General features: G+C 41.3%; 1 protein-coding gene across 4 annotated transcripts in view; it reads right to left on the bottom strand.

The window, feature by feature from the left end:
* Window positions 1-2,216: 2,216 nt before the first annotated feature.
* Window positions 2,217-27,500, bottom strand: part of LOC148903199 (uncharacterized) — a 31,751-nt gene continuing 6,467 nt past the window's right edge. For 2 of the 4 annotated variants that reach the window (XM_088997792.1, XM_088997809.1), the window contains exons 2-5: window positions 24,687-24,836; window positions 21,005-22,327; window positions 11,432-11,626; window positions 2,217-9,087 (exon numbers count right to left, since the gene is read on the bottom strand). In XM_088997792.1, the coding sequence (XP_088853918.1) occupies window positions 9,012-9,087; window positions 11,432-11,626; window positions 21,005-21,624 (891 nt within the window). In that variant the 5' untranslated portion in view covers window positions 21,625-22,327; window positions 24,687-24,836 and the 3' untranslated portion in view covers window positions 2,217-9,011. Of the gene's footprint in view, window positions 9,088-11,431; window positions 11,627-21,004; window positions 22,328-24,686; window positions 25,259-27,500 lie in introns of those variants that run through there. The other 2 variants (XM_088997800.1, XM_088997818.1) reach the window with 2 other exon arrangements.

The following is a 27,500-nucleotide window of genomic DNA, read 5'->3' as shown; positions in this document are numbered from 1 at the left end:
ATTTCAAGAAAAGTTGGACATCATTAAGAAAGGCCGATCAGTTAGTTCCTGGCCAATGGTACCCTCTAATGGACTTGTAGTAAATCACACCACACTTTTTTCAGTCTGGATTGATTCAGATGCAGTACTACTGAAGGCCCAGCGATGAAATCAATGTTAGCTGGGATAAACTGCGGGTCCCATGATGACTTTAGTGAGGTCCTACCTGTGTAAGGGGGACCAAGATCCGGTGGAGCGCAGACAAAATGAAGGGCAAAGCTGGCAGACACCTGAAATGCAAAACATCCCAGGGATCCCCGCTGGCACGTTTGGCTCAGTCCCGATTGCACATTCATAAATGTCAGTGGGGGTCCTTCAAGCAAATTCCAGATGTCGGGAGATTCATCAGTGGCACATCGGCTGCAGTGTCACAACACTATGGAGCAGTTACATGTTGGAATCTACTGCAATGCGAAGACCCTCTCACCACATAAACTAAGAAATGTGGTGTGCGGGTGGGAATATGTAAATGAACCCCACTTTTACATCACAGTCTGCCAACATTGAGGACTCACTCACAAACACGTTTCGTGAAATAAGTGGAGTCTTATTTTTCCCCATTCAAATATAATAGCGAAAGACCTGAGTTCTTCGAAAGATAAAACGTTTTATTTGCTCTGATTTGTTAAAAAGTAGACACAGTGTCTTTTCCGCATTATTTCCTGAATTAATGTGTCTATTTCATTTTATTGTGAAGTATTCATCTGTGAGACTGTTAACATGCCTTGCTCAGTTCTGCTGTTTTGGTTCACAATGGGGTTATCGCAACAAACTGTGATTTGAAGCTTACGATGTTCAAATCCAAGCACTACTTCCTGTCCAGCTGGTTCTTCCTCATTTCATATTCCGGCCGGTATATTATTTTAAAAGTGGTACTGCATAGTTCACGTAATACCTCCGGGTTTAAATCATACTTCCAAGTCCAGTTCAGACTGTTTGTTCTCTGTCCTCTTCTGGGTGGTACCTGATATTCTGCTGGTTCTTCCAGCAAAGTTTCATAAAATCCAGGTGGCACTTCTTTCTAATTTGTACCTTCCAGTCCGAGTTCCACATCCTGGTGCTACTTTAAAATGCCAGTGGCACTTTCTGCTACATGTTGTACTTCCTTTTTCCAGAAGGTACTACTTCAACCAGGTGGTACTTCCTATTTTAGTTGTTCAGATCCAGTTGCTTCTTGGTGGTACTTTTTCTTCTTGGTATTGATATGATCTCCAGATGGCACTTCCGTTTCTATTTCTGGCAATATTTCTTTTCCAGGTGGTACATTCCAACCCAGGTGCCATCTTTTGATCTGATGGCACATCTATCTATACTTTCTACTCATAGTAGACATTTTCGTGCGTCGAGGTTGCTGAGACGTGAATGTGCAGTTTGGTTGTTTCTGCAGAGTGGCCCTCTTCCTCTCTCTTCCGTCACTGACCAAACCTGCTAAGACTTTAATCCAATTATCCAGCGCCGTGCCTCAATCCAGTCGATTTATTTAGACAGAGATTGAAACATGGTGGTACTTCCTGTTACAGGTGGCACTTCCTGTTTTTGGCGGTGCTTTCAACTTGAGGCAGTACTTTTGAATTCAGGTACTGTACTTGCATTTCTTAAATTGGGTATTATTTCTTGTTCAAGGGTCTTGTTTCTGGCACCATGTTCAAGTTGAGACAGTATTTCATGTTCCTTTTCCAAACTGTACTGGCTAATCCTCATTTGATTTGTTGCTCCAGGTGGGAGTTCCTTTCAAAGTGGTATTTAATTATTCATTTAACACATCCCATTCTTTCTAAAACAAAACTACTTCTATTATCTTTAATTTTGTCATTTGTATTCAGTATTTTCAATTCCAGACAGTCCTTCCTAATTGGGGATACTTCCTGTTTAAAGCAGTGGTTTAGACAGGTAGTATTGTCTGTGGTACATTCAAATCCAGGTGATACTTCCTATATGAGAGAATGTTTTTTCTCTTTCAGGTATTAATTCCTTCTCATTGATAATTTGCTGATCCTGCTTGTATTTACTGCTCATTTGTCTTTAAACTACATTTGCATTCCCGATTGTTGATGAGTTGAGTTTCTGTAGTGTTGTTGGGACATGCAACCATTTATGTACGTGTTACATTTCAAGAACAAGTTAAGGATTATGAGTACTGATAAATAGTTATTCACAAAACCAACAGTCATTTCTTCATAACTTTAATCTCAGTTTCCACCACTGTCCTCATCTTCATTTCACGGTTCTTCATCTGACATAATGTTCACAGATATTCTGTTTTCACTCCATTGTACTGGACTCTTTTCAAAATAATGTAATAATCCTGAACTATAGTATTCAAGGTAGCATTCGCTCAAAATAATTACAAACATTATTTACATGGTGAGGACACAAAGAATTAGAAAAATAAATAACATGACTGTTGATGCACGTGTGCGTGTGTTTTTATGTCTTGCCTCAGCAGTAGGTGCAGTGATGCCACTGTTAACGACTGGTTGGGCACCCCAACCAGTCGATCACGATCGACCAGTAATCCATGAACGGGGTTACAGACAGACAGATTAAAAAAAGGTATGTGCCTGTGTGTGTGTGTAATAAATTTTCAATCTTTTTGTCTTCTTGTAAATTGCACCCAAAGCATGCTCGCAGTTTCACCTGTAAAAACGTATGAAAAAATAACGTAACTAAGGATGTCAGCTTTAGTCTATGGTTGCACGTGATCTTCATAACCGGAAATTGTTGTAGTCATCAGTCTGCACTTGCACCTAATCGTTTGGGCTGTTGCTGTTTCTCTTTTTTAATTCTCACCCAAAGTTTGTTTTGTGTACAATTGACCTACCGTGAGCTACGAGTTGCCAACGTGCGTCCCATGCCTCTGCGCCAGTTCTCGACTTAGGTAGGTACTAGCTCCTTTATACGAACTAATATGCTCTTGTGTGCACTTTTTTATGTATTATTCATGTTATGTGACGTTCTGGCTGTTGCTCATAAAGGAGTGTGTGCTTGTAACCCGTGCACGTGCGGAGGTGGGTTTATCGCGGGAGGGCAGTTGCTTGAACAGTGGATCTACGGTCAAAACAAAGCTAAGGCACCCCTGCCCTCGACAATATAAGCGAAAAATAATAATTACAGTGACCATAATAAACAAGAAAACACTTTACTTTTTGGGGGGCGTGGTGGGTTAATGGATATTTCAAACATTTCATTTCGTCCTGAATGAGTTAGTGCTGTCTTGTTCCTCTCCTAGCTCTTCTGTAGATCACAACAATAAGCAACATAATGAACAGATTCTCAAGAAGTCATAGCACATACTTTGCACGCCTTGTGAATTTGAGTATGTCACCAAAATTGACACCCAGGCCTCCCCTTTAAACTGTCATTAAATGGTGAGTATAGTTTTGCCTCTTTGAATGTTGCTGTGCCGATGACCATTTTGTGTTTGGGAGTCTGTTACTGAGCGAGTTGCTTGTTCTGTAGCAACAAAGGGACATAAGTCTTCTTGTGCCGGTCCCAAGCTCGGATAAATACAGAGGGTTGTGTCAGGTAGGGCATCCGACGTAAAAGCTTGGCCAATACAAGCATGCGGATCAAACCTCGAAAGATGGAGGACACTGATTTGCTGTGGCGACCCCTTGAAGGGAAAAGTCGAAAGGAAAAGAAGAAGATAGAACGATGTCCTTAATCATGTCACCACCAGAGTCTGGTGAGAACGACAATTGCTTAACATACTAAAGGACGGGACAAATCCTGTAAGTGCTTGGTATTAAATATCACTCCATGGCATTCTGTTGCTACCTCAAAAATCTTTGTTGGTTTGCCTGTGACACAAAATTATAAGTGATATATTTTGCCTTGAACGCACAATTCTGTGCAGTTAATTTTCACGCAGAACTCAGGAATCGCCACCATTCACCAGGAATCGCCAGAACGCAGGAATCGCCACCATTTTCTGCACTTTCACACAACATGGAATCAGATTGGGACAATATGAAAGGGGCTGTCATTCCTTCCCAATACAAATTTTCAAAATCTGCTTGAAATTGTCGATGGGTTTATGTGCATTGTTAGCATAGAAGACAATAAATATCTATCGACAATCAATCATGGTGACTCTGGGTGTGATATCAATTAATGATAATAACAATCCTCAAGTGTTTTATTTTTACGATCATTGCTATCTCGCTAGCTCATGTTATATTTTCCTGATCCCAATCAACAAGGGTCTATTTTGTAGTTTTCACAACATTAGAGTGACAACAGAGAGAGCAAAAAGCCATTATTGCAGTCGCCATCAGAGCAGGTTTGTTGTGTTTGGCTTTAGCTTACTTGCTAACAGGATATTAGCTTACTGAAACTGTTGCAGCCTTTTTAGTAAAATGCATTCAATGATAAACCACACAATAAATATTTTGCTATATTAGCAAAAGTGCAATTTTTTTTACAATTTACATTGAAAATATGCAGTGAGAATTTATCGAATGCTAATTTATGGGCCTGCTAACTACTCGCCGGGTCATGTTAACAGAAAGATTGCTTGTTGGAAGACTATACTATACAATTTGACTTATTTAAAGATCATAATAGTAATACTAATAAGGATGATGATGATGAACAATTATTTTATTCAATCATCACCCTGATTGTCACTATCTCATTTATGGCAACGTGTATGTGACATCATTTAATTTAAAATGCAGAGTATTTGAATATTTTCCCTTATTAGAGTAAACATTTTTGTGCTCGTTGCAGCATGTCTTCATTTGGCTTAGTGCAATAACAGTATAAATGTCATATTTTAAACAGTAGAGGTGAGTGATCTGAACAGTGGCACATTTGCATCAGACAGAAAAGCTCTTCAAGGAGAGTAATTATAGACAGATGTTTCATGGATAAATATTCTGAGTAGCCAATTTATCATAAAAATAATTGAAAAGTGCCTTTAATAAAAGTGCAGCAAAGTATTTTAACAAATTGTGGGGAACATGACTTTGTTGCTGTACCACCAACAGCCAATAGATGGGGGTAAAGTTTCAAACATAAAGTAAAATTGTATGCCGACAAGACTGTATGCTACTAATACGTCAAAGTCTAGGAATCCCCCACTCTTTCCCAAACGACAATTGGGTGGTTTATCAACACCACCCTTGCTCTCAGAAAAGGGTACTAACTACTCCTTTCGTCAGGCATATTCTATCCCTATTGAATTTGATGGAACGGCCTCTCCGAGACTCTTGCATACCCGACAGGTAAATCATCAGGAACAACTTTCTAATTTCTTTTGTACTTCCTATTCCTCCACAATTGCCCATTCTACTCTTCCTTCTCCCATTTTTCTCTTGGATTTCCAGCCCAAATTCGTGTAGACCAGGGGAGGGCACTCCCAGTCCTGGAAGGCCACCCTCCGGCATGTTTTCCAAGTCTCCTTGTTGAAACGCACCTGATTCAAATCAGCAGGTTCAATGTAAGGCTTCCGCAGAGCTGGGTGATTATCTGATCATTTGAATCAGGTGTATTGTAACAGGGAGACTCCTATTTGTACTTTTGCAGAAAAACTCATCATAGTCCCAAAAAATAAAATCCAATTTGATCATAATGGTAATTGGAGTCCAAAACACTCTACCACTTTCGAAAACATTTTGGAGTGTACACCAAGATAGCAAAATTGCTCAGGAGATGTTTTCCTTTTTACCTGAAAAAAAGTACTTTAACTTCCAGGATCAATTGCCGCACACCGGCCAATGGCAGAAGCCAGCCTGAGCAATTCTAAGTCCATCCATTTTCATTGGACCAGCTCCTAGCAAGTTGTCCGTTCCTTGTCAGAACGGGGGTGAAAGACCAACAGCGAGGAAACAATTGTCTTGATGCACTGCCTAAATGGGTCTTATTGACTCACGGCTTTACAGTTCAATTTAGTGCTCATTTGAATGTGTTATGCTTTCACAAACATACCGTACTGTAGCGACCTTCACAAGTTCTATGAATCCTTATGGTTTGGGGATTGCGGCAGGAAGGGGCTGGGTGTTGTAAAGGTAATTTCTCCAATTTAGTTTTGTTGCTGCAGTCTTTTTAAACTTTCAAGTGAGTTCTCCTTTGTGAACTTTGGGGAGTTCAGTTACACTAAAATACACTAATTTTCACCTAGACAAGAAGCAATGTGATTCCAACATGGCCTCCAGACCATAGTTATGATCATCATTATTATCATTGTCAATGAAAATAATAATAATAATAACCATAATAATAACAACAATAATAATACTTTTTTTATACAATTGTCACCTATTTTTAGCCTCAATTTAGTTGAGAAAAAAATGGATTCGGATAACTTTTTGACACTATGCTGTTCGGGATATCAGACACAGTGATGTGGTACCAAAAATGCAGAGTGATACATCATGCAACGTGTTGATGAGTGTACAAATAGTAGCCACATTTAACCTGATCTGCTTGGACTAAAGAAAACATATTTGATCAACTGTGTCCATTTTGGTGAACTCATTGTTTTGCCACTCTACATTGCTGGTTGCAGCCATAGATGACGTAGGACCAACACTCATTAGCATAAGATTATTTTTAAAGGGTATTTATTGACTTTCTAATGTATGTATGCCACTGGTTTAATAGACTCATCTTCTTGTCAACCCTGTAAGAAGACTGACAACTTGATGTCAGCAATCACAAGTTAAGAGCTGAACAATCAGATCTGCAGTTTTTAGCTAATACTATTAGTATTAGAATGATCTAACATCGTTGCCAGTATTAGTTTTTCATGATTAAATGTTTGCTGAATTGTTCACATGGGGTTGATTTGATAAAATTTGGAATTCCTTCTCTTGGTGGTGAAATGCTGCATTTATGAGGGGCACTTCAACTATGAGAGAATGTATTAACTTTTTTTATATTTGACACTTCATTGCTCTGTTAAGTTGTTGACTGCAAAAGTGGAGGGGAGAACGGTTGAGAACGGTATAAAAGTGAGTGAATTTTAGAGTGTCAAGAAATATTCAGTCAAAGTATACCTATAATCCTTGATCCCTGGTGTAATAGTGTCACGGACGTGTCCTCTGGATTTTCCTGAAATTCTTGATTTTCAAATTCTCATGCAAATTCCTCCCGAAAATTGAGGAAAAATTACCTAAAAGTAATCCGGATATTAGTTGACAACATTGAACGAATGCGTTTGAGTTCGGTGTTTTGCTTTCACGAGCGTAGGTGGCCACGTTGATGCACTAACACGACTAACAATAACACCCGTCCCGTTTTGCATATCGTATATTTTGAAATTTCCAATTTTGACGCTCACATTTGTATTTTCATTCATTTTCAGGAAAGTCCCCTTTCGTCTCTGTTTAAAATATCTGGCAGGTGTTTTAAATTGTAAACAACAATGCACAATACACCCTGTTAAAATTTGGTGGGGTGTTGCGCATTTTCGTTAAATGCCTCGCTAGGTGCTGCTCTTTTCATTAGTAACATATTTCAAATGGACGCATCTGTTAAGGACAACAATAAAAACTAGGAAAATCGTGCCGACTACCACGTGTTCCGTTTGTGATTTGGGGAGCAAGAAGTTTATACTTTAGGGAAGTGTTTATTTGTCTAGAGTGGCAGATAGATTATAGTCATGATCTATTTCAGGAACGACCATGATTAGAAGAAATACACTTCTTACTTTTTGAGACTCCCAGGCTTTGTTTTCCTAAGTACATTCTGACACATTTTAGTGGTCCAAACAAGCCACGACTCAACACTTTTTCCACACATCCCAGAACTACTCTGGTTTTGGTCGTGCCCCACCTGAGGTCACGTTTGCTGAAGGTTAACACACAAGTAAGCAACTGCAATCCTTTTTTTTGTGATAATTGTGGATTTTGCAAATAATTGATTGGTGAATGGAAAGGTATATCACAGTACGATCACTTGGCCACCAGCAGTGATGCTGTCGCTTCATGTTCACAAGTCTGCTGTGCAAGGCTAAGCTAAGTTACGACTGTAGCCCTCCTTGCGCTCGTCCAAGCAAGATTAGTTTGATAAAGAAAATAAATGTAAATGATATTTTCAAAAGTAACAATTCATTGACAGACATACAAATTAGAGTGAAACATATTAAACCTGCTAAACAGTAAACCAAAATTAAACCATTAAACAGTTGCCACATTGCATAACATAAACTGTTGACCAAAATTAAAGTTGCAGAAACGTTCGTGCTTGCCCTGTGAAAGTCATGTGACCTAACATTTTGCGCACGCCCCTATATGCTGTGATAAAGAGATAAATAGTGGTTACAGTATTTGGGTTTAGTTCCTCTTTAATATGAAACTATCTCGATCTAAGGTGAGGATTAACACGGCGGAAAAAAGATGCTAACCGCTTGTTCGGACCAACAAAATGTTTCTTCTGGATACTTTTCTGGAATCACACAACCACATATTCATGATAAAAATCAAAAATCACATAAACACATTTGGCTCCAAAGAAGTAATCACACAAATAATTGATTTTGTTATTGTTGGCTTAGTAAGCAGCTTGAAGGAGAACCCTTGCCGCAATTCAGCCGAGCAGTGTTTGATGATATACACCTGGCTAGCAAAAGCGCTAGTAGCAGTTCTGTGTCCTTTGTCTTCCACAGTTTGGCATTTGACACATTTCACATTCGGTGCTGTTAGCTTGCAGCAGAGCTGCGAACGTTCTCAGAAAGGGGTGAGACAGACACCGCAAAAACGCCAAGCGTCCTGTATGGAATATGATGTTCTTCAACGGGGAAACCGCACATGGCTTTGACCAGAAATGATGAATCTGAGCAGCTGTCTTCTCTGCTGGGGACGCTCCACTTTCCCACTTTTGCCGCTTCTATATTTAAAATACGTGACAGGCTTAACGGCATTCTCCATCAATTAAGTTGGCCGGCGGGTGTTGTTTGGCGAGGGGCGGGGTTTAAGGTGTTAGAAGTTAGACGGTGATTGGCGTTAAGGGCTGAGGGTCGCCTCTGGTTACCTAGAGGAGGGGCTACTGCACTCAGAGGCGGGGCAACAGAACTGATGGGCGATGTCATCATCTTCCTCCTCTCTGAGAGACAAACAGACAGATGGACAGACAGAAAGACAGATGGTAGGAGAGAAGCAAGGAGGAAACGGAGAAAGAAAAGACAAAGGGAGAAAGAGAAACAAAACAAAAAAGTGAAAGGAAGCACCAAGAAGAACGGAAGATAGAAACATGAAAAAGAAAGATGGACATAAAAAAAAGATAAGGTAAGAAAGAACAAAGATAAAAACAACCAAAACAGAACACAAAAATACAAAACAAAAAGAGAAAGGAAAAAAAAACACAAAAAATAGAGGCAAAGAAAAAAAGAGAAAAGGAAAGAAAAAAGACAAACAAAAACAAAATGGAAGAAACAAACAAAAAGGAGCTCGACGGAAAGTTCAGAATAACAAAAATCAAAGACAAAAGCAAAAGAAAAAAAACAAGCAAAGAAGAAAATGAAAAGGGACAAAAAGACAGAGGAAAATCAAGGAAGAATAAAATCAGAAGGAAAATGAGAGAAAAAGAGATGCAACAATAAAGAGAAATAACCACAATTGAAAAGGAAAGAAATAAAGAAAAAGTAAAGGAAAAGAAACACAAAAGATTGAAGGAGAATCAGAAAAAGATAGAAAGAAAAATTGCAGAGTGAGTGAGTAAGAGAGAGAAAGAGAGAGGGGGAGAGAGAGAGAAAATGAAAGAAAGCAAGCAAGCAAGCAAGAGGGAAGGAAAAGGAAAATGTCGGTGAGGACGAATGAAGGAAGACATGAATGTCAATTGTTGGTCATGGGTGAGTTCATGAGGGGGATTCGTTGCAAGGGGAAAAAAATCATAATCTTAGAAGAATGAGGTGTGATTTATTTTAGAAAACAGTTTATTTCTTATTATATATCATGTTATGAAGTTGATTTATTTCTGGGTGTTTTTTCTAAAGTATGGTCCAACTGGATGGTCAAACGCCGACTCGTGGCGGCAGTCAATATATATAATATCCCTTTACAATAAATCACGGGGTCTGACAGCCTACAACATTGCAGAAATAAAAGAAACAATTTGACTGAGTTGTTTTCTGCTCTCTTTTGCATCTGAGTGTATTTTGAAAAGTTAAAAATAGCCATCGGGACCTCTTCCTTGTTGTGCAATGCCAACACACGCACATAATGAAGAGAGAGCCCTTATCCCCTTAAAATGAAGTACTGCAAAAATACCAATGCTGGCAGAATGACAATGCAATGCAATAACGTACTGTTTAATCAACTGCCATGCTGTCTGTCATGTAACAGTGTGCCTATGGAAAAAAATAATGTTGGTAGTGGTTCCTTCTGTGTCCACAAAGTACCCCCGGCAGTCTACTACCAGATGTTCTACGGGGTTCCGTTCAAAATCTGATCATACATACTGTATGTATACTGTATATAGAAGATACTCCAATATGAAACAATTGAGTACCATGATATTCAAAAATCTCTTTTGAACAAAAGGCTATAGAGGAGAAGGCTGGATTTAAAACATGTATCACTTTTTAAAATTGTATTTATGTTTTTAAATAAGGTAATTTATGGGCTCACATGTCATACTGCTGAACCACACTTTATGAGTTACCAGCCTTATGTAGTGTGGGGAAATGTTGGAAAAGCCAACGGGATGTTACATGCTCAATTTAAATTTAGCAAGAATGTCCACCTAGTCAGGTCCTCAGCTTTTATTCGGCATTTCAATGTCAGTTTGAACTTTTTTAACTCATTCACCGCCATTCCCGAATTTGTTCGGGTTTGGATTTTTCTTGTGGGGGGTGGTGGGGTGCCAATAAAGTGCTAGTCCGACCTCTGGCAATATTTTTCCCTCCACAGCCGCCCCGATTTCAAGCTCAGATAACTCCAGACCCATATAACTTAGAATATTTTTTTGTCTGATGAAAGAAGAGAGTTTAAGTTTTTTTACGCTGCATTGAATGTTTATGTAGTCCTAAAACTCAATATTCTGTGGGTCCTGCAATTTGAGTTAAAATGACCCAAAAAAAACTGGCACTGGAGTGGACGCATTCTTGCACGCCTGGCAGTAAATGAGGCTAATTTATTAAAATAATTAAAAATTCAAATATTTCAATGAGTAACGACGTTTAATTATACCATATTTAAATAACAATAGTAAGTAATAGTAACTAAATACAAACCAAGTAAATATGAAAGCGGACATCGGAATTTGACTCTTTGTTGTCAATGGGACATATTAAAGAATGGAGCAGGCCAGCACTTGTCCACCCTTGTCGACTAAAATCCTCAATGATGAGGATTGTCAAATTATGTAGGTTGTCTGCACTGGGAAAGGGTGGGCGCCGCGGTCATAGGGAGAACGGGTTTGGAGGAGGGCGGGTGACTGTGGCCCTTACCTTGCCTGCTCGTGGTGCTTGTTGGCGGGGGGCAGTGCGCACGAAGGCTTGGGCAGGCGGAGGCGCGCGGGGCAGCAGTACTGATGGTAGGAGGCGTGGCTGTTAGGAGGGAGGCTGGACGAGTAGAGACAGGAGGAGGAGGCGGAGGAGGAAGGTGTGGTGATGCTGGACGGACGACAAGAGGAGGCGGGGGCGCTAGATAGACAGGAATTGAGAAAAGAAAGAGAGAGCAAGCCAGAAGAGAGAAAAGAAGGGAAAATAAAGTCAAGAGAGGAACAAACACAGAAAGGTCGACAACGACAACACACAGGCACACAAACAAACAGCATTAGCATGGTCAGAGCTTAGCACAGCTCCATTGCAACCATTATTCATGTTAAAAGCATAAAGCACACCTAACGTCAACATTAGCTGAGCACACATTTAAAAGCAAAAGCGTGACCGTTAGTTGTGTGTAACTACTTTAGCGATTAGCAGCACAACACGGTAGGCTGTGCGTATGAGAAAACAGGCAGACAAATCATGATTAGCACAGAGTCAATCTGTTAGTAGGAGTTAGCCGTTAGCACCACAGATGTACGTGTACAGTGCACAGTGAGAGGGAGGATGATGCACATACACACACATATACTCGATTGTTTACTAGAAGTGGAGGACTGGAGTCAAATGATTTGACTTCACAAGGACTTGAGTTTTTACTTTTAGGATTTGGGATTTGGATTGGATTGGATTTGCCTTTATTAGTCTCGCAGTGGAGAAATTTACATTTCATTTGCATTTTCAAGATAGTGTCCCATTCGTTTTAGACGTGAAATATGTTTTGTGTTGTGCACCCAAAGCCGGAAACTGTTGGCGAGAGAGAGTCAGCCTTACTCTTTCTTCGCGTGTTTGTTGAATATCGGATGTTGGGTTTCCTAATACAGGCTGGAAACAATAAACAGTACATTCGAAGGTTTTTATTCTATTCTGCGGTTTTCAAATCGATTCAGGCCCCTGAGAGTTTCAGATGAGGTCAGGAAGCCCAGAAAAAGACAATATGGCAATGGGAGAGGGGAGTTATGCCTCTATGTAGATCCCGGTAAACAAAGAAATTCACATCATCTGACTCGGTGTAGCTGGAAGAAGTTGCAGGTGATGAGGCGAGACCAAACCACCACTTTCCACCTTTCTCTTCGGTCTGAGCTTTGATGGCAGTAGCACAGATACTTGGGATAACAGTTCCTCTTGTGATGTTAAACATGTTAAACATGTTAAACGTTGTGGTAGTGAAGGTCACAGTGAGGAATGCATTCTTTCATAAAACCCACCAGTATTCTACTAATTGGAGCAGAAAGGCCACTTCTGAAGAATATTGTAATAAATTTGGATTGAAAAACAAATTACATGGCAACATGGACGGTGTGCTAAGAAAAGATATATATATATATATTGGTGGTGGACCCCAAATAAGCAGGCAGAAGGGAGGAGCAGTGTGTATTTGACAAATTGTATTAAATAAAGTCGGCAGCAACAAAAGTCATCAGAACAGAAAGGTCAAAAGTAGCAAACAAAACCCTGAGTAAAACATGACACAACACTGAATGGTCGTGCCGGGAGTCCTTTCAACTGCCACTGATTCAAATGACTAACACCTGTGCAACTTCAGGCGAGGCCCGACGGTGCCACTCGTTGGAGTTAAACCAAGACGTGACAGTGACAATTTTTGTTACCAGATGGGTTAACAAGTAACTGTAAAAAGACCAAATAAAAAAAATACCAATGTGTGATCTAAAAATGCCCTTTTCTTGTTTTCCAAAAATAGAAATGATTGTGTGCAATTTAGTGGCAGGGTGGTTGTCTTTTTAGCCTTACAGTGCAGAGGTCATGGGTGCGACTCTGGCTCTGTGATTGGCTGGCAACAGGTTCAGGGATTACACTGCCCATTGCCCAAGGACAGCTGGGATAGGCTCTCGCACTTACATGACACCCATGCAGCGGTTTGGTTGATGGATGGAATTAGACAATTGTGCTATGTGATGGGCTATTTTCTTTCTTTCTTTCTTTCTTTCTTTCTTTCTTTCTTTCTTTCTTTCTTTCTTTCTTTCTTTCTTTCTTTCTTTCTTTCTTTCTTTCTTTCTCTCTCTCTCTCTCTCTCTCTCTCTCTCTCTCTCTCTCTATCTCTAATCATTATAATACTGACACCTCAAGTGTGCATAAATTAGCTGGCCAAGATGATCACTGATGGTCTGAGTGACAACACAAAGAGTCAGAAAAAGAAACGCAGTTCCAGAAAGGAGGCCAGTCGTGTTGTCACGGGCAACTGTGGAATATCAAGAAACATGTTGTCACGGTAACAAGGCCTGCGTGTGCATTATAGCTGACTCTTACTGTTGCTGTTTGACTGCTAACACATCCAAAGTTGCACAAAAGGGCAAAAACAAAAGTTTCAAACATCATCAATGATGTCACGCGCAACTCTTGGAAAGAGACTCGCCTTACGATGGTCAAACAGCTATCTTGTTCACCACACTTTAATAGTTAATAGACATACAGAAACCTGCTAGGAACACTGGCTAGGAATTCATACTGGCTAACCTAGTTTGCACGGCAGTGTGCACACAAGTTCAGTAAAGTCCGCAACCCACAAAAACATTTCATGCAACACCACAAATGCCATGTGAGACTTGTGTGAGGGGACACGCCTCCTAGACGCAAGCAGCAATCTTTTCCGGCATTAAATCCACATTAAATATTCATCATCCTCATCATCGATCATCATTGTTTGTTAATTTACTACTTTGAATGGCATGTTTCAAATAAAATTGTTGAGATATACTTTAGCCATATTTGCTGGAGCATTTTTATCCAATGAACCCTCCGCAGCTATTAGGTAAGGTACATCAGTGGTCGCCTTCTAGTACCAATTCCTTCATTTGATCTCTGTCTCAAGATGCACAGAAATTTGACAGCGTGCAAAATGTTGAGAGTCTGCTTCAGAGCTGCACGGCTCAAGGGGAGCAGCAAACATCATATTACGCGACCACCATTAATTCGCATTGATTTCCTTGCAGCGGGAAGATCAACGTCAGTTAGTGGTGGTAACGCACCATTCATTTCGGTCTTGGTCTGTACAGATGCCCTGCAAAAGTGGAGGTCCACTGCATTTGTTATTTATTTACTTATTGTTTTGGTGCTTTTTCCCAAATATAGAGACGAGAATTTGGTTTTGCATTTTGGTTGTTTTGTGTGCGCTCCAGTCAACAATCTCATTATTATGCTGACCCCCAATTGAAAACTTTCACATTCCGGTTGTTGGAGAAACGCCGACTTAGAAAATGTGATCTATAAATAGACATGATTCCTAATAGACACCTCCACCACAAGGTCATTCGGAGGTGTGTGTTTGTGTGTGCGTGCGTGTGTGTGTATGTGTGTGTGTGTTTGTGTAAATATATGAGTGTGTGTATGTGAGTGTGTTCATGAACTACTGCAGGACCGCAGATGACCACTAGAAAGCTTCCCCGAGAAGCTGGCAGGCTGGCGGCCATGTTCACGCTCACGCTGATCTGCATGAGCCCCCTGAAATGTTTCCATGACAACCCCCCTCCCAACACCACCAGCCACCTTTGTGTCTCATTTGAATGCGCCCTAATAGAAGACACACAGTGTGCGTGTCTGTGGAGGTTGAGTATGTGTGCTTGTGTTGTATTTGGAAGGAAGCTGCAAAAAAGAGCACCGAAAGATAGAGAGCAAACCTCCACCAAGGTTTAACAATTGTTACTTGAAAGTCGATATATTACTGAAAATAGAGATTTTAGGACAGTATCTTTATACAAATATGCGAGTCTCCGGATTACCTACCTACAAGTGTCGAGGAAAAGTGCCTGGTGATTTTCTCATGTGCCACAAAAATCCTCAGAATTGGACGCCCCATGAGGCCACAAAAAATATCTGTTTCTCAAAGGACTCTCCTCTGAGAAATAATGATGACAACAAAAAATGGCTATGAAGTTTGTAGACCATTAGCTATGACATTGTCCTGGCAAGAACATTGTTTTTTCACACATGACACACCAGGTATTTAAAGGACAACCGACACCTACGGACAAGTTGCGTCCTTAATTTGTAAAATCACTTCAAATGACTTCTACTGACCACATTTTACAAAAATTCCACCGCATATAGCTATATTTTACGTTTTAACACTCGTGCTGAATATTCATGAAGTCTTGTTTTCGAGTTGATGACGATGCCGGAGTGACTTCGCTGAGGAAACGCCCCTGACCGAGAAAGCGACACAGTGCATTTTAGGTACAGTGAGACCTCAACTTACAAACACCTTATCTTACAAACTTTTCGTCTTACAAATGTCAAATTTATGAAAATTAAACCTTATAATAAGCACTATTTTCATAATACACCCCCCCACGGCTGGTGGAGAGATCTTCGGCGGAAGCACACAACCGAACAGCATCAGAGGTTAAGTTACCAACAGTCCTTATGGAAGGTAACTCTCCTTCCATAAGCCATCAACAACCATCAAAAAGGTAAATAAAACTTTAGTTTGCAAAACAGTTTATTTCTTTAATTACAGTCCTCATGTAATGCGCCTCTCTTTCCAAACAGCAATTCCCTTTGACCTTCGACCTCCAACGCCATTCCATCAAGCCATAAATGACCATCACAAATGTAAATAAAGTGACTTTATGATACAATGCAGTGTATTTCTTTCATTACAATACAATAGCACATTTATTATACATAGAATAAGGTATGTTGTGTGTAGTTTTAAGGCTTATTTAGTTGAAAAGTATATTTTATGGAAACCCGGGAACGGATTATTCCCATTTGAATGGTTTTCTGTGGGATTTTTTTTTTGAGATACACACTTTTCGCCTGACACACTCTGTCTGGGAACCAATTAAGTTCGTAAGTTGAGGTCTCGCTGTACTTTGTTTCTTCTGAAAACACTGTCCGTGTTGATCGCGAAATTAGAAAGAAAACACCATAAATAATGCAATGGTGAATCATTGTGTGGCAGCCAATTGGAGTAACACGCATAAAGAAGGTGTAAGTACACAAATTCCCAGCGGACAAATCAGCCATTTCCAACGGACCAGCGCAGTATAGCGCCAGCTGAGGAGTTCCCCGGAGTGTGCGAATCCCAGCTTGGATAACCGCTGTCATCCTCTCAGCCTTATTATGGGTAGAAACTTGCTTCCAGTGGTGAAAGAGAGCAATCGTCATAATAGTAGAGCAAACCTATCGGACAAACGTTCAGCTGCTGCAACGAAGAGCTAACCGGAGTTAGCGATGGATACCCACTGTCATACGAAAGTTCGTAACTCTTCATCTTGAAAGTTTAAACGTTTTGCATGTCCAACCATTAAACAATCTGCATTGATGTTGACATATTGTAGCTTATTATTTGTTATGCATGTCCTTATATGCCACATATCACCCACGTTGATGCTATATTGCTCATTCACGGAGCTTCATATATGCTTCATATGCCGTGCCCTTCACCAGTTTCGTCGCTTTGCTAACGTGGCTCGAATTGATACGGAAGGAATTCTTTAATCGATCGCAAACACTTATGCTTTCCTCTTCAGAATTATTTGAATCATATTCATAACTGGATGTGTAACAAGCAAATATATTTTTCCGAATCTGAACTCTCTTGAGGCCATTGTTTTAATTCTGGAGCAAGGCAGTTTGTGAAGGCGTATCCCGAGGAGACGTCACGAACTGGGGGCGAGACTTTCTGAATCGCTCCCGTTTTGAGCTCATTTTGTGGCAGTTTTGGGCAACTTTAAAGGACAACCGACGTCTCCGGAGAAGTTGTGTCCATAATTTGTAAAATGGCTTCAAATGACTTCTACTGAGCGCATTTTACAAAGATTCCACCGCATATAGCTATATTTTACGTTTTAAGACTCGCGCTGAATATTCAGGAAATCTTGTTTTTGAGTTGGTGACGAGTCCGTACGTGACATCACTAAAGGATCGCCCTTTACCGTAAAAAAAGATGCATTGTAGCGGTCCTTCCATCACGTCAATGTATTTTGCTGTACTTGTTTGGTCTGGGGACCTCGTGTTGCACCCAAAAGCCGCCAGAAGGCCAGAAGAGGGCCATATAAGGAATTTATCAGCATGTGGAAACGGAGTTGGCCACAGGAGGTCGTCATTTTGTGCCTCTTTTTTTGGGTGAGAGATTTTCCCCCAATGTTGCCTCAAAATGGCACAAATAAATTCTTTAATCGATTGCAAACATGTATGCTTTCCTCTTCAGAACTATTTGAATCATATTCATCACTGGATGTGGAACAAGAAAGCATATTCTCCGAATCTGAAGCCATTGTTTTGATTCACCAGCAATGCAAGACGTCTTGGCGTGACGTCACGAACTGGGGGCGGGACTTTCTGAAAATGCCCAATTCGCAGCTCAATTTTTTTGCAGATTTTGGACACTTCAAGTCATTTTTATTGGTGTTTTGCATTTGACTAAAAATATCATACTGCGTGTTTTGCCCATTTTAGATGATATCAAACGTTTTTCTGGTGTCAGTTAAAAAACAAAAAAGTGACGTCGGTTGTCCTTTAAGTCATTTTTATTGGTGTTTTGCGTTTGACTAAAAATACCAGCCCGCGTGTTTTGGGTATTTAGATGCTATAAAAGTTTTTATGATGTCAGTTAAGAAACAAAAAAATGGTGTCGGTTGTCCTTTAAGTAAAGAATAAATTGAAGAAAACATTGTGGTCTAATATTTTTTCCCCCTTGACTTTACAAAGATGGTATCAACTCCTCAGTAGCCCATCGTAATGTTAGTAATTGTTTGTAGAGTATTAACAATATATGCCTATGAGTATTGCTTTATTGTCTATCTACATATGTTGCTATAGCATTTGTGTTCAAATATTGGTTGCTTTAATGATTCTTACACCACAGTACAATGCTATTCGTTGGAGCTTCAACTGGACTTTCTTTTGTGTTAGCGTTGAATCTAGTGAGCTTTCAGTGTTCGACACACAATGCACATAAATTATCTCGCTCTACGTTTAGTTTTAGTACCCTTCAACTGCAATGCAATAAATACCTTGAACTGTACTTTTTTGAAAAATTGTTCACTAGTTCGATCTGCCAAACTGCTACCTTGTGTCAAATGTACCTTGTGTGCAGTATGAGTGCCTACACTTCATGTAGTCATTGGTTTCAATGTGCAATTGACCATCAGATTTGGGAATTGAGAGGGGCGGGCAGGCCAGTTGCACTTTCAACATTGTCCTTAGGGCCAAGATACATTGAGCTAAACCCAGTAAGATGTTTGTTTGTCCTGTAAGCGTGAATTTTCAAAGTGTAATTGAGCTGTGTAAACACTATCGACAGCACCATCAATCAATCATCAGAGTAAATTATGCATACTTTAATAGAGCTGCATTTACAAATTGAGCCCCCCTAGAAACATGATGGGGGAACATGAGCTTTCTTCAAGGGAAGGATGACAAAGTTATCCGAATGAGTCACGGCCGCATTTCAACCGCCTGGGAGAAACCTGCCACATTTGTCAGCATTAGCGAGCATCGCTCACGCTTAGTGCACGTTGACGAGCGCGGCCCTTGCAGCGGGCTGTACGCCGTTGCCTAGCAACAGCAGGCGCCGTGACCAGTGCTTAGTGTCAGACCCAACGAGGAAGGAGGCACCGCCGATTCACACGGGACAACGCGCACTTCCTGATGGGGTGCTCCAAAAGATTGTGTTGCTAGGCAACTAAACCGGCGACAAATTTTCGATTCGATTCGATTCGATATGCCTTTATTAGTCTCACTGTATTCACTGTTTTACTGATGACAATCAACACCCGGGATCGTGTATGTATATGTATATGTATATGTATATGTATATGTATATGTATATGTATATGTATATGTATATGTATATGTATAAGTTTTCACGAGAATCATCAACCGCTGCGGTTGTAGTTGCTGTAATTCAATGATTTCAAACCATTGTCTGACAGCACATCACCCGGTCTACTGCTGGAAATGATCCAATTTAACTCAACTGCTTCCCGCATATTCAAGATTAAAAATTGACCAATTCACATTTTGTTTTGTGTTTTTGTGCTTTTCTCAAATGTTCCAAGATTTCTGCCAGAGTTTTAACAAAGCAGTACAGTTACTGGGGTCAAAGAAGTATGTTGAATTGAGACATCTGGACTAAGACAACCCTGTTGGATGGAGGAAGAGTCCCCCACTTGTGTATGGATATTTTTTGCGGAAGGCAATTCCGCAGTCATATTTATTTTAACTCATTCACTGCCATTCCTGAATTTATTTGGGAATTGAAAAGCTTGTGGGGGGTTGGTGCCAATAAAGCGCTGGTCAGACCTCTGGCAAGGTTTTCTCCTCCTATGGGGGGCAGCATTTGCCTTTTGTACAGCCGCCCTCATTTCAAGCTCAGATAACTCCAGACCTGTATAACCTAGGAATGAACTCTTTTTTTCAATGAAATGAGAGAGTCTAATGTTTCTTACGCTGCATTGAATGTTTATGTAGTCCTAAAACTCAATATTTTGTGGGTCCTGAAATTTGAGTGAAAATGACAAAAACCTTGGCACTGGAATGGACATATTTTCGCACATTGTCTGGCAGTGAATGAGTTAAAGGGTGATGCTACTTAATTATATTGTATTTTTTGTAATTATATATTCATTATTTACATTGTTAATGTGGGAAGTGAAACAGATTCAGGAGGTTGACAATTCGAAAACTTGGGAAACAGAAGTTGGCCTCACTCTGCTCCATTCCCACATCCAAACAGGAGTGATCAAGAACAATGCCCGCATCGAAGGTTTTTAGCCAAAGGATGCATTCAGCACAATTTTAGCATGTTAGAATAGCACCTGCAACACAAAAGCTGTGACATTGCCATCTCAGTACAGAGTAGCACGAGTTTATCTCCCAAGACAATCGAAGTTTGAGCAAGTTGGAATTTGATCAAGGAAAAAACATTGTAAGGTGTTATTATATCACAAGAAAGGCGACAAATGATGGAAAAGAGACTTTTTAATGTCTTGGGATCTCTGCAGTGTGTCCCAAGTGAGAAATTAAACTAGCAAGTCAATTGAGGCTGGCTCATTTACATGGGATGGCACCACCCCCTCAAGGTGGGCTAATTTAAGCACAACTAAAAATAAGGGAGAACTCATTACACCTATTGGCAACTAAAACTAGATGGCTGGATGAGTAAGTGCTGCCTCTGACTATGAGTGTATGCTTTTCGTTATCATGTCTTTATGATCTATTTTTAATACCTGGGACTCAACAAGCAGTTTCGTCTCGATGTGAGTATGCATGCCTGTTGGCCTACCAAGCCACTGGCTTGCAACCAGCTAGGTTGGGAGAGGCTCTAGTTCAACTGCAATCTTAATGAGGACAAGCACTTCAAAAACGTTGAAGGGATGGATGGAAAACTCAAGAGGGAGCGGTAAAGCCACATGGGAGCTGTTTTCAGTGGTGAAAACAAGATTTATGTGACTTATTAACGTGCGACTTGGGGATGTGCGTCTCTGCAAGGGTCAAGCGGTAACTTACGCTTTGTGGTGATGCAGCGTGTGGGCGTGGTGGTTGTTGGCGGCGTTGCTCCTGTGCAGGCGTTCCAAGCGCTCCTTCTCCTTCTCCACAAAGTTAGTGTTGGTTCCGGTGCTGGTAGACGCCGCCCGGCTCAGACGTCCGTGCCCCCGTGGCTGCTCCCGGGGTGGAATGGGAGGTGGCGGCGGGGGAGGAGCCGGCGCAGGGACCTGCGTGGTATAGCCCGTGGCAGGAATGTGGACCACTGAGGAGCTGTTGTAGTTGCGGTGCTGGTGGTTGTGGCTGGCATTGAGCGGGATGGATGTGGGAGGTTTGTTATGGTGGTGGTTCTTGGTGGGAACAGAGGAGAAGTGAGTGGGAGGCGGCGGAGGGGGAGGAGGAGGAAGACGAGGCTCCGGAGGAGCTGCGGGTGGAGGGGGCGCTGCAGGCTGGCGGTCCAAGCGCAAGTCCTTGTTCTCTTGGCTGAGACGGTCTAGTTGGACCTCCAGCTCATCGATGCGCCTCCTCTGCGTTTCCAGAAGCTTCTGCTGGCTTTCAATGATGTTGTTTAGTTCTAAGAGGTACTCCACCGCACGATTCGGGCTTTCTGGGCTGCCTTGGCCCGCACCTTGATTACCGTCCATAGCTAACGGGCAACTTGATGTAAAAAAAAAAAAGATGGAACCTACAAAGCCACCAGTGAGAGAAGTGCAACAAAACCGAGGGCCTACTTGAAGTTCTCAGGACATCTAATAAAACAAAACAACAACTACACAACTAGTAGCTAACTCAGCACCACTCTCCCCCCCACTGGCACACAGTGGGGGGGAGAGGACTGGTTCTTCTTCAAGGTCTGATACAAAGATCAAGATGGATCTGGCACTTTCTGGCGCTGATTGGAAGGCTTGGCGGACTCGTGGAGCATTTCCACTTCAATCAGGATTCTTCGGTGGCCTTCACATCTGCGACAGAAGAATACTCAAAAGCCATGTTGGAAGAAAAATCAAGTGGTGAAGGAGTTCACTCCAAGCCAAGGTCCAATCAATTAGTCACTTGTATCCGCTTTACCGCCAGCAGGAAGGTTTCAGCATGGCCATCTTTCAGCAGGTCGTCAAAATTAGATGTCATTGTTAAAAAAACAAAAAACAAAACAAACAACAACAAACGAAGAAAACTCTCCAGCAGATTCCCGCATGGGGAAATCCTTCAGGTGCCAGAGAGCAACTGGAGAAGGACTCAATTCAATCATCTCCTGATACGGAGAAATGCTTGGCACGAATCGTCCCACAGCTGCTGCACATGGATGCTCATCCGCTGTCGTGTCAGGGATTCTCCTTCCAGATGATTCTTGGCAGCACGCATCCGTTCCATGAAAGGCAAGTGAAGAACATGAAAAGATAAGTATCCTGGGCATCATCACAAACATCACAGTAGAGCTGATGCCAATCAAATATTTTGGTGTTTGAGAATCCTAATGAAAATTCTTTCAAACTATTGAGTATTCGGATAACATAAATGTTGTCCTATGTAACCACGAATAATAAAGAGAAAATAAGGCATTTCACTTCATTCTAAGGGACCAATTGGGCTTAAATGAGTAACTTTCCCTATATTAACTGCATACCAAGAAACATTATTTTTTTTCTTCGCGAGTGAATATGGGAGAAAGTGAATTCAGAATGACTCAATTTTGCCGGCTAACAGCACATTAAAGTTAGCCTGGTTTGTTAGAATTCATCAATAGAACTGTGTCAGGATCATCAAAGTGCATGAGCAAAGTCACATTCGCCCAATAATTTCCTTTGAGAAGCAATCCAATGGCTCTTGAAAGCCTAATTTGAGCCCTCCCTTAGCGGCTAGCAGCTAGCCGCTAGCTGCTAGTCATTAGCCGCTAACACACGCCATATTTCACGTGAGTGTCATCAATTGCAGTCCAAATCCCAATATACGTTATTGTCAATGCATGCTATTATTATTTTGTCACAATTCTCTATGTAGCTTTTTACTTGGATTTTTTTCACACTTGCATGATGAAACTTCACACGCTTCTGTCTAAGAAGTGCAAGATGGCGCCCGATTAGCCGTCAGCAAGTGCTCTCACGAGCCTTGCTTGTTGTTGTTTTTGTGTGGTTTTTATGTTTTCTTTTGTCCCTTTGAGTTGTTGCGCCTTTTCGGCAGTATGAATATGCCAGCACTGTTTTTGATTTGGGAGGAATGTTAGTCCCCTTTCACTGTCTTTGCTGGACAGGCAATAATAGGTGCTATTTTCACAGCCCCGCTTTGTTCAGCGGAAAGGTTGGTGCTGTTGGACAGTCTGCCGCTGGATGGATGCATGGCTTGAGGAGCCCGCCATGAGAAGAAAGGAGCGTCAGTGCAGAGCATCGATGTGGATGTTGAACTGTCGTGGCTTGGAATTGAAGCGGATTTACGTGGGACAGCAGATGTGAAACAATTTCTTTTCGTCAATGGATGCTACAGCTTCGTTTTTGCTTTCAAAACTTAGCTTGTAGCAGGTGTGCGCATTATACCATGATGTCCCTGATCCACTGGTAAAAAGGAGGCTTTGTTCCTCTCCTATTTCATATAGAACTGCTTCATGTAACAAAGAAGGTGCAGAAAGTGCTTAATATTGAATGACTATCTGTGTCTGTCACGTCACTCGAGGCTCGAGGGCTGGGCTCGAGTGACAAAAGGACAGCGGGGAGTGTGGATCCAAAATACACGGCGAGACAGATACTCGGATACAAAAGTCTTTACTGAGGCACGCATGAAAAAATAACAAACAGGGAAGAGTGGAGGAAGATAACTAAATGACAGCAGACCTGGCAACACGGAAGTGGAAACGGCAATGTCCAAAAATACTCCGACGGAGACGGTAGTGAGCGACAGACAGATATAGGCAGAAGGCACAATCAGTGAATGACAATCAGCTGTGGGAACCCAGGTGAATGATGATTGGAAGGGCCGTCTCCCAAGATTGGCGGAGGAGGTGACAGGAGGGGCGGGGCGCGCCCCAGATGGCAACGAGATGTGACAGTGTCCTTTGTGTTGTGTCACATTATTTTTTTTAATGTTTGGTTTTGACTTCAAGATTGCGCCCTGAGAGTGGCTGCCATTACAGCAGCTCCTGTATTTTGTTTTTGCTGCTGTGAAATGTAAATTTCTCCATTGTGAGACAAATAAAGGCTCATCTAATGTAATCTAAAAAAACTGCAGTCGTGTGAAAATGACGGGATATCACCACGCCACCCAAGATGACCTCAACTGTAGTTATGGAACCTGAGTAACCGTTTTGCCGTTTAGTGGCTCATGATTAATAATCCCAAAAGCAAACCTACTTCCTGTTTACCCACTCGTGACCAATCGGAGAAGTGAGCAATGTCGTTTGCTTTGTGGTTGTCCTACACTGGCGATCTTTTCTGCGTACACAGTGTGTTCTTCTCAGCGAGCACCCGTTGGTAGGTGGATACACGGCTTCTTGCGCAGCCTCATTTACGCCTTCAACGAGCACATCCGCCCGCACTCCCAAGCACACGGTCATGCAGCAACTGCAAAATGTCGCATGCTCGAGTGCACAGGACCCGGCAGTGAATCCGCGTGCGTGCACGCACACAACAGCGCATCTGAGATGCGCGCTGTCACGATGAGAAAGGACGCTAGAGTGGCAGCTTTGACAAGGGTGAGGAGGGTTATTGATGATGCTCACATGCTACGGCTGACGTTGCTGCGTCCATCCTGATGGTCTTCAAGTCTGTTCTGCTTAATCATTCTTCATTCTCCGCATTAACACCATCATTCCTCTGAGCCGCCGCTACAGTGCTGACAAAAAAAGGGTTCCTCTTCCTCCTCCGGCACACTGATGAAGAGGAGGCAGAGAAAAAGGAGGAGGTGCTGATTCCAGACAGAATGCCAACTGGGAAGCACACGAGGATGCGCGCGTTCACGAAGCCAGGAGTGAGCGTCGCGCGAGCGCACTGCGGACGAGCTCAAACCTGTGATTGAGATGATACACCATGATGTAAATACGCCGTTCTACACAACTGTGTCCACGCTCGAAGTGTAAAATGATTTTGCCCAATCAAAAACCAAATAATAATCTTTCCAACATCACCATTTCCAACCTCAATAGTAACAGTGCCCTAAAATTCACCAGTTTTTTCCCCAAAAAAACAAAACAATATTTAACATCTTAAGAAGCCACTGTAACATTATTCACAAACATTAACTTTGCGCTGACTACAATAATTGAACGTATGTTCAATTCAACAGATTCTTTATTGTTTCGCGCACCTGTCAAGTGGGCCGCATGCCTCATTTTGAGAATCCCTAAAAGCCACCAGAGGGTTGACTAAAAAGTTTATGCCCCTCTTGCCGGATGTCCTTTCAACATGCAAACTCATCTATTAGAAATGATAAACATACTGTATCAGTGGTGGGCCATGCATGTCACTCCTAGGCCTTAAAGGACAACCAACGTCTCCGGACAAGTTGTGTCCATAATTTGTAAAATGGCTTCAAATGACTTCTACTGGGCGTATTTTAATAAGATTCCACCGCATATAGCTATATTTTACGTTTTAAGACTCGCGCTGAACATTCAGGAAGTCTTGTTTTTGAGTTGGTGACGAGTCGCGCGTGACGTCAGCAAAGGACCGCCTCCTCACCGCAAAAAAGACGCATTGTAGCGTCTTTCCATCACGTCAATGTATTTTGCTGTACTGTTTTTTTTAACCATGTCTTACCCAAAAGCCGCCAGCATAGGGAGGAAAACTCAATGGAAAGAATGCATCGGCCTGTGGAAACGAGCCGATTCATTCCTCACCGGAGCTGGTCGCCATTTTTTCTGCCTCTTCTTGGGTGAGACATTACCCCCCGCCCGTTTGCCTCAAAATGGCCCAAATAAATTCTTTAATCGATTGCAAACATGCTCAGGACTATTTGAATCATATTCATAACTGGATGTGTAACAAGAAAGCATATTCTCCGAATCTGAAGCAATTGTTTTGATTCACAAGCAATGCAAGACGTCTTGGCGTGACGTCACAAAAGGGGGGCGGGACTTTCAGAAAATGCCCAATTCGCAGCTCAATTTTTTGCAGATTTTGGACACTTCAAGTCATTTTTATTGGTGTTTTGCATTTGACTAAAAATATCATACTGCATGTTTTGGGTATTTTAGATGCTATACAACGTTTTTCTAGTGTCAGTTAAAAAACAAAAAAGTGACGTCGGTTGTCCTTTAAGTAGTGCTAAGTCTGTATCACTCCACAGCTGCGAGTGTCGTGTGTTTTAATACATGTCCAGAGGGTGCCGCTGGCCAGGAAATAACTTGTAACTTGAAGAAACTTACTGTCATTAAACAGTTTGAATTTTTACTATGAACGTGTGGATTCATGATGACCTCATAAAGTTACAATATTATTTGCTAGTTTTGCTGGCTTCGGAGCTGTCCAATCTTTCTTAATGATAATTAAAATAATAATACATTTAATTTACAAGCGCCTTTCAGAGCACCCAAGGACACTTTACAGTTAAAACAATAATAAACACCAGAACAATAAAAACATAATTAAAATGATAAATAATAAAAGACCTGATTAAACTAAACTGTAAATGCAATTTTAAACAGATGGGTTTTGAGGTGGGATTTGAATCCATCTATTCTTGAAAAGTCCGTCTTGAAAATCACTTTCACAGTACGTATATCTGCAACCACATCCATTTTTCTCCTCCTTAAGCCATTGTGGGCTGACAAAACGACTATTAAATCGACACAACAATATATTTGCTTATGCCACAGATACAGTGTGCTAGCTCTGACCAGTATGCTCTTATCACGAGTGGCTAGTGATACTATGATTGGTTAGTGACTAGCCATTCATGTGACTAGCCAATCAAAGTTTGTGAAAACGTCTCCAGTGCCTTCCAGCAGACCTTAGGTTGCCAACTCAGACTCCGATTTGTGAAAGCGACACCAGATTTAATGTCATCCAGGTAAATTTCTGACCCTGGTGTGTCTGTTGGCGTGGACTGTCTGAATGTGGATGGAAAATTGTATTTCTGCGTTTAAAAGTCTTAAATTAAGTTAAAGTTAAAGGGCAACCCAAAAAAATGATGCTGATAATTTGATGAGGACTATTTAAAAAAAAAAGGTAAACATTCTACCTGGCGGTATGCAAACATATTATGGCAAGATATCAACGTAAGTAAAAATGTATAAATAAAAAGGAAAAATACACACGGAAAAGAGTTTGACACCTTCCCTCATGTATAGATACTGTTCTTCACAAAACGGATTCAATGCTAACATGGCAAATATTTTATGCTCGCAGATAAAAAGTAGAATGAAGTCTGAAGCAAGGGTTTGAGATCTTGCTCTGCATGATATGAGAACTGGGGAACCAAATCATCCTTTCTGTATGACAGTCATCAGATGTGACTGTTGACTTTCAAATTTAGATGATAGCACACGTGAGTAATGTCTTGCATGCTGTGATCATGGCATCTTGAATCAGCTAGT

This window comes from Hippocampus bargibanti, linkage group LG01 (genome assembly GCF_051943395.1).
Source record: "Hippocampus bargibanti isolate YZ-2025 linkage group LG01, ASM5194339v1, whole genome shotgun sequence".
In the NCBI taxonomy this organism is placed as follows: domain Eukaryota; kingdom Metazoa; phylum Chordata; class Actinopteri; order Syngnathiformes; family Syngnathidae; genus Hippocampus; species Hippocampus bargibanti.
The sequence above is the reverse complement of the archived record's forward strand: the minus strand, read 5'-3'. Positions and strand labels throughout refer to the sequence as shown.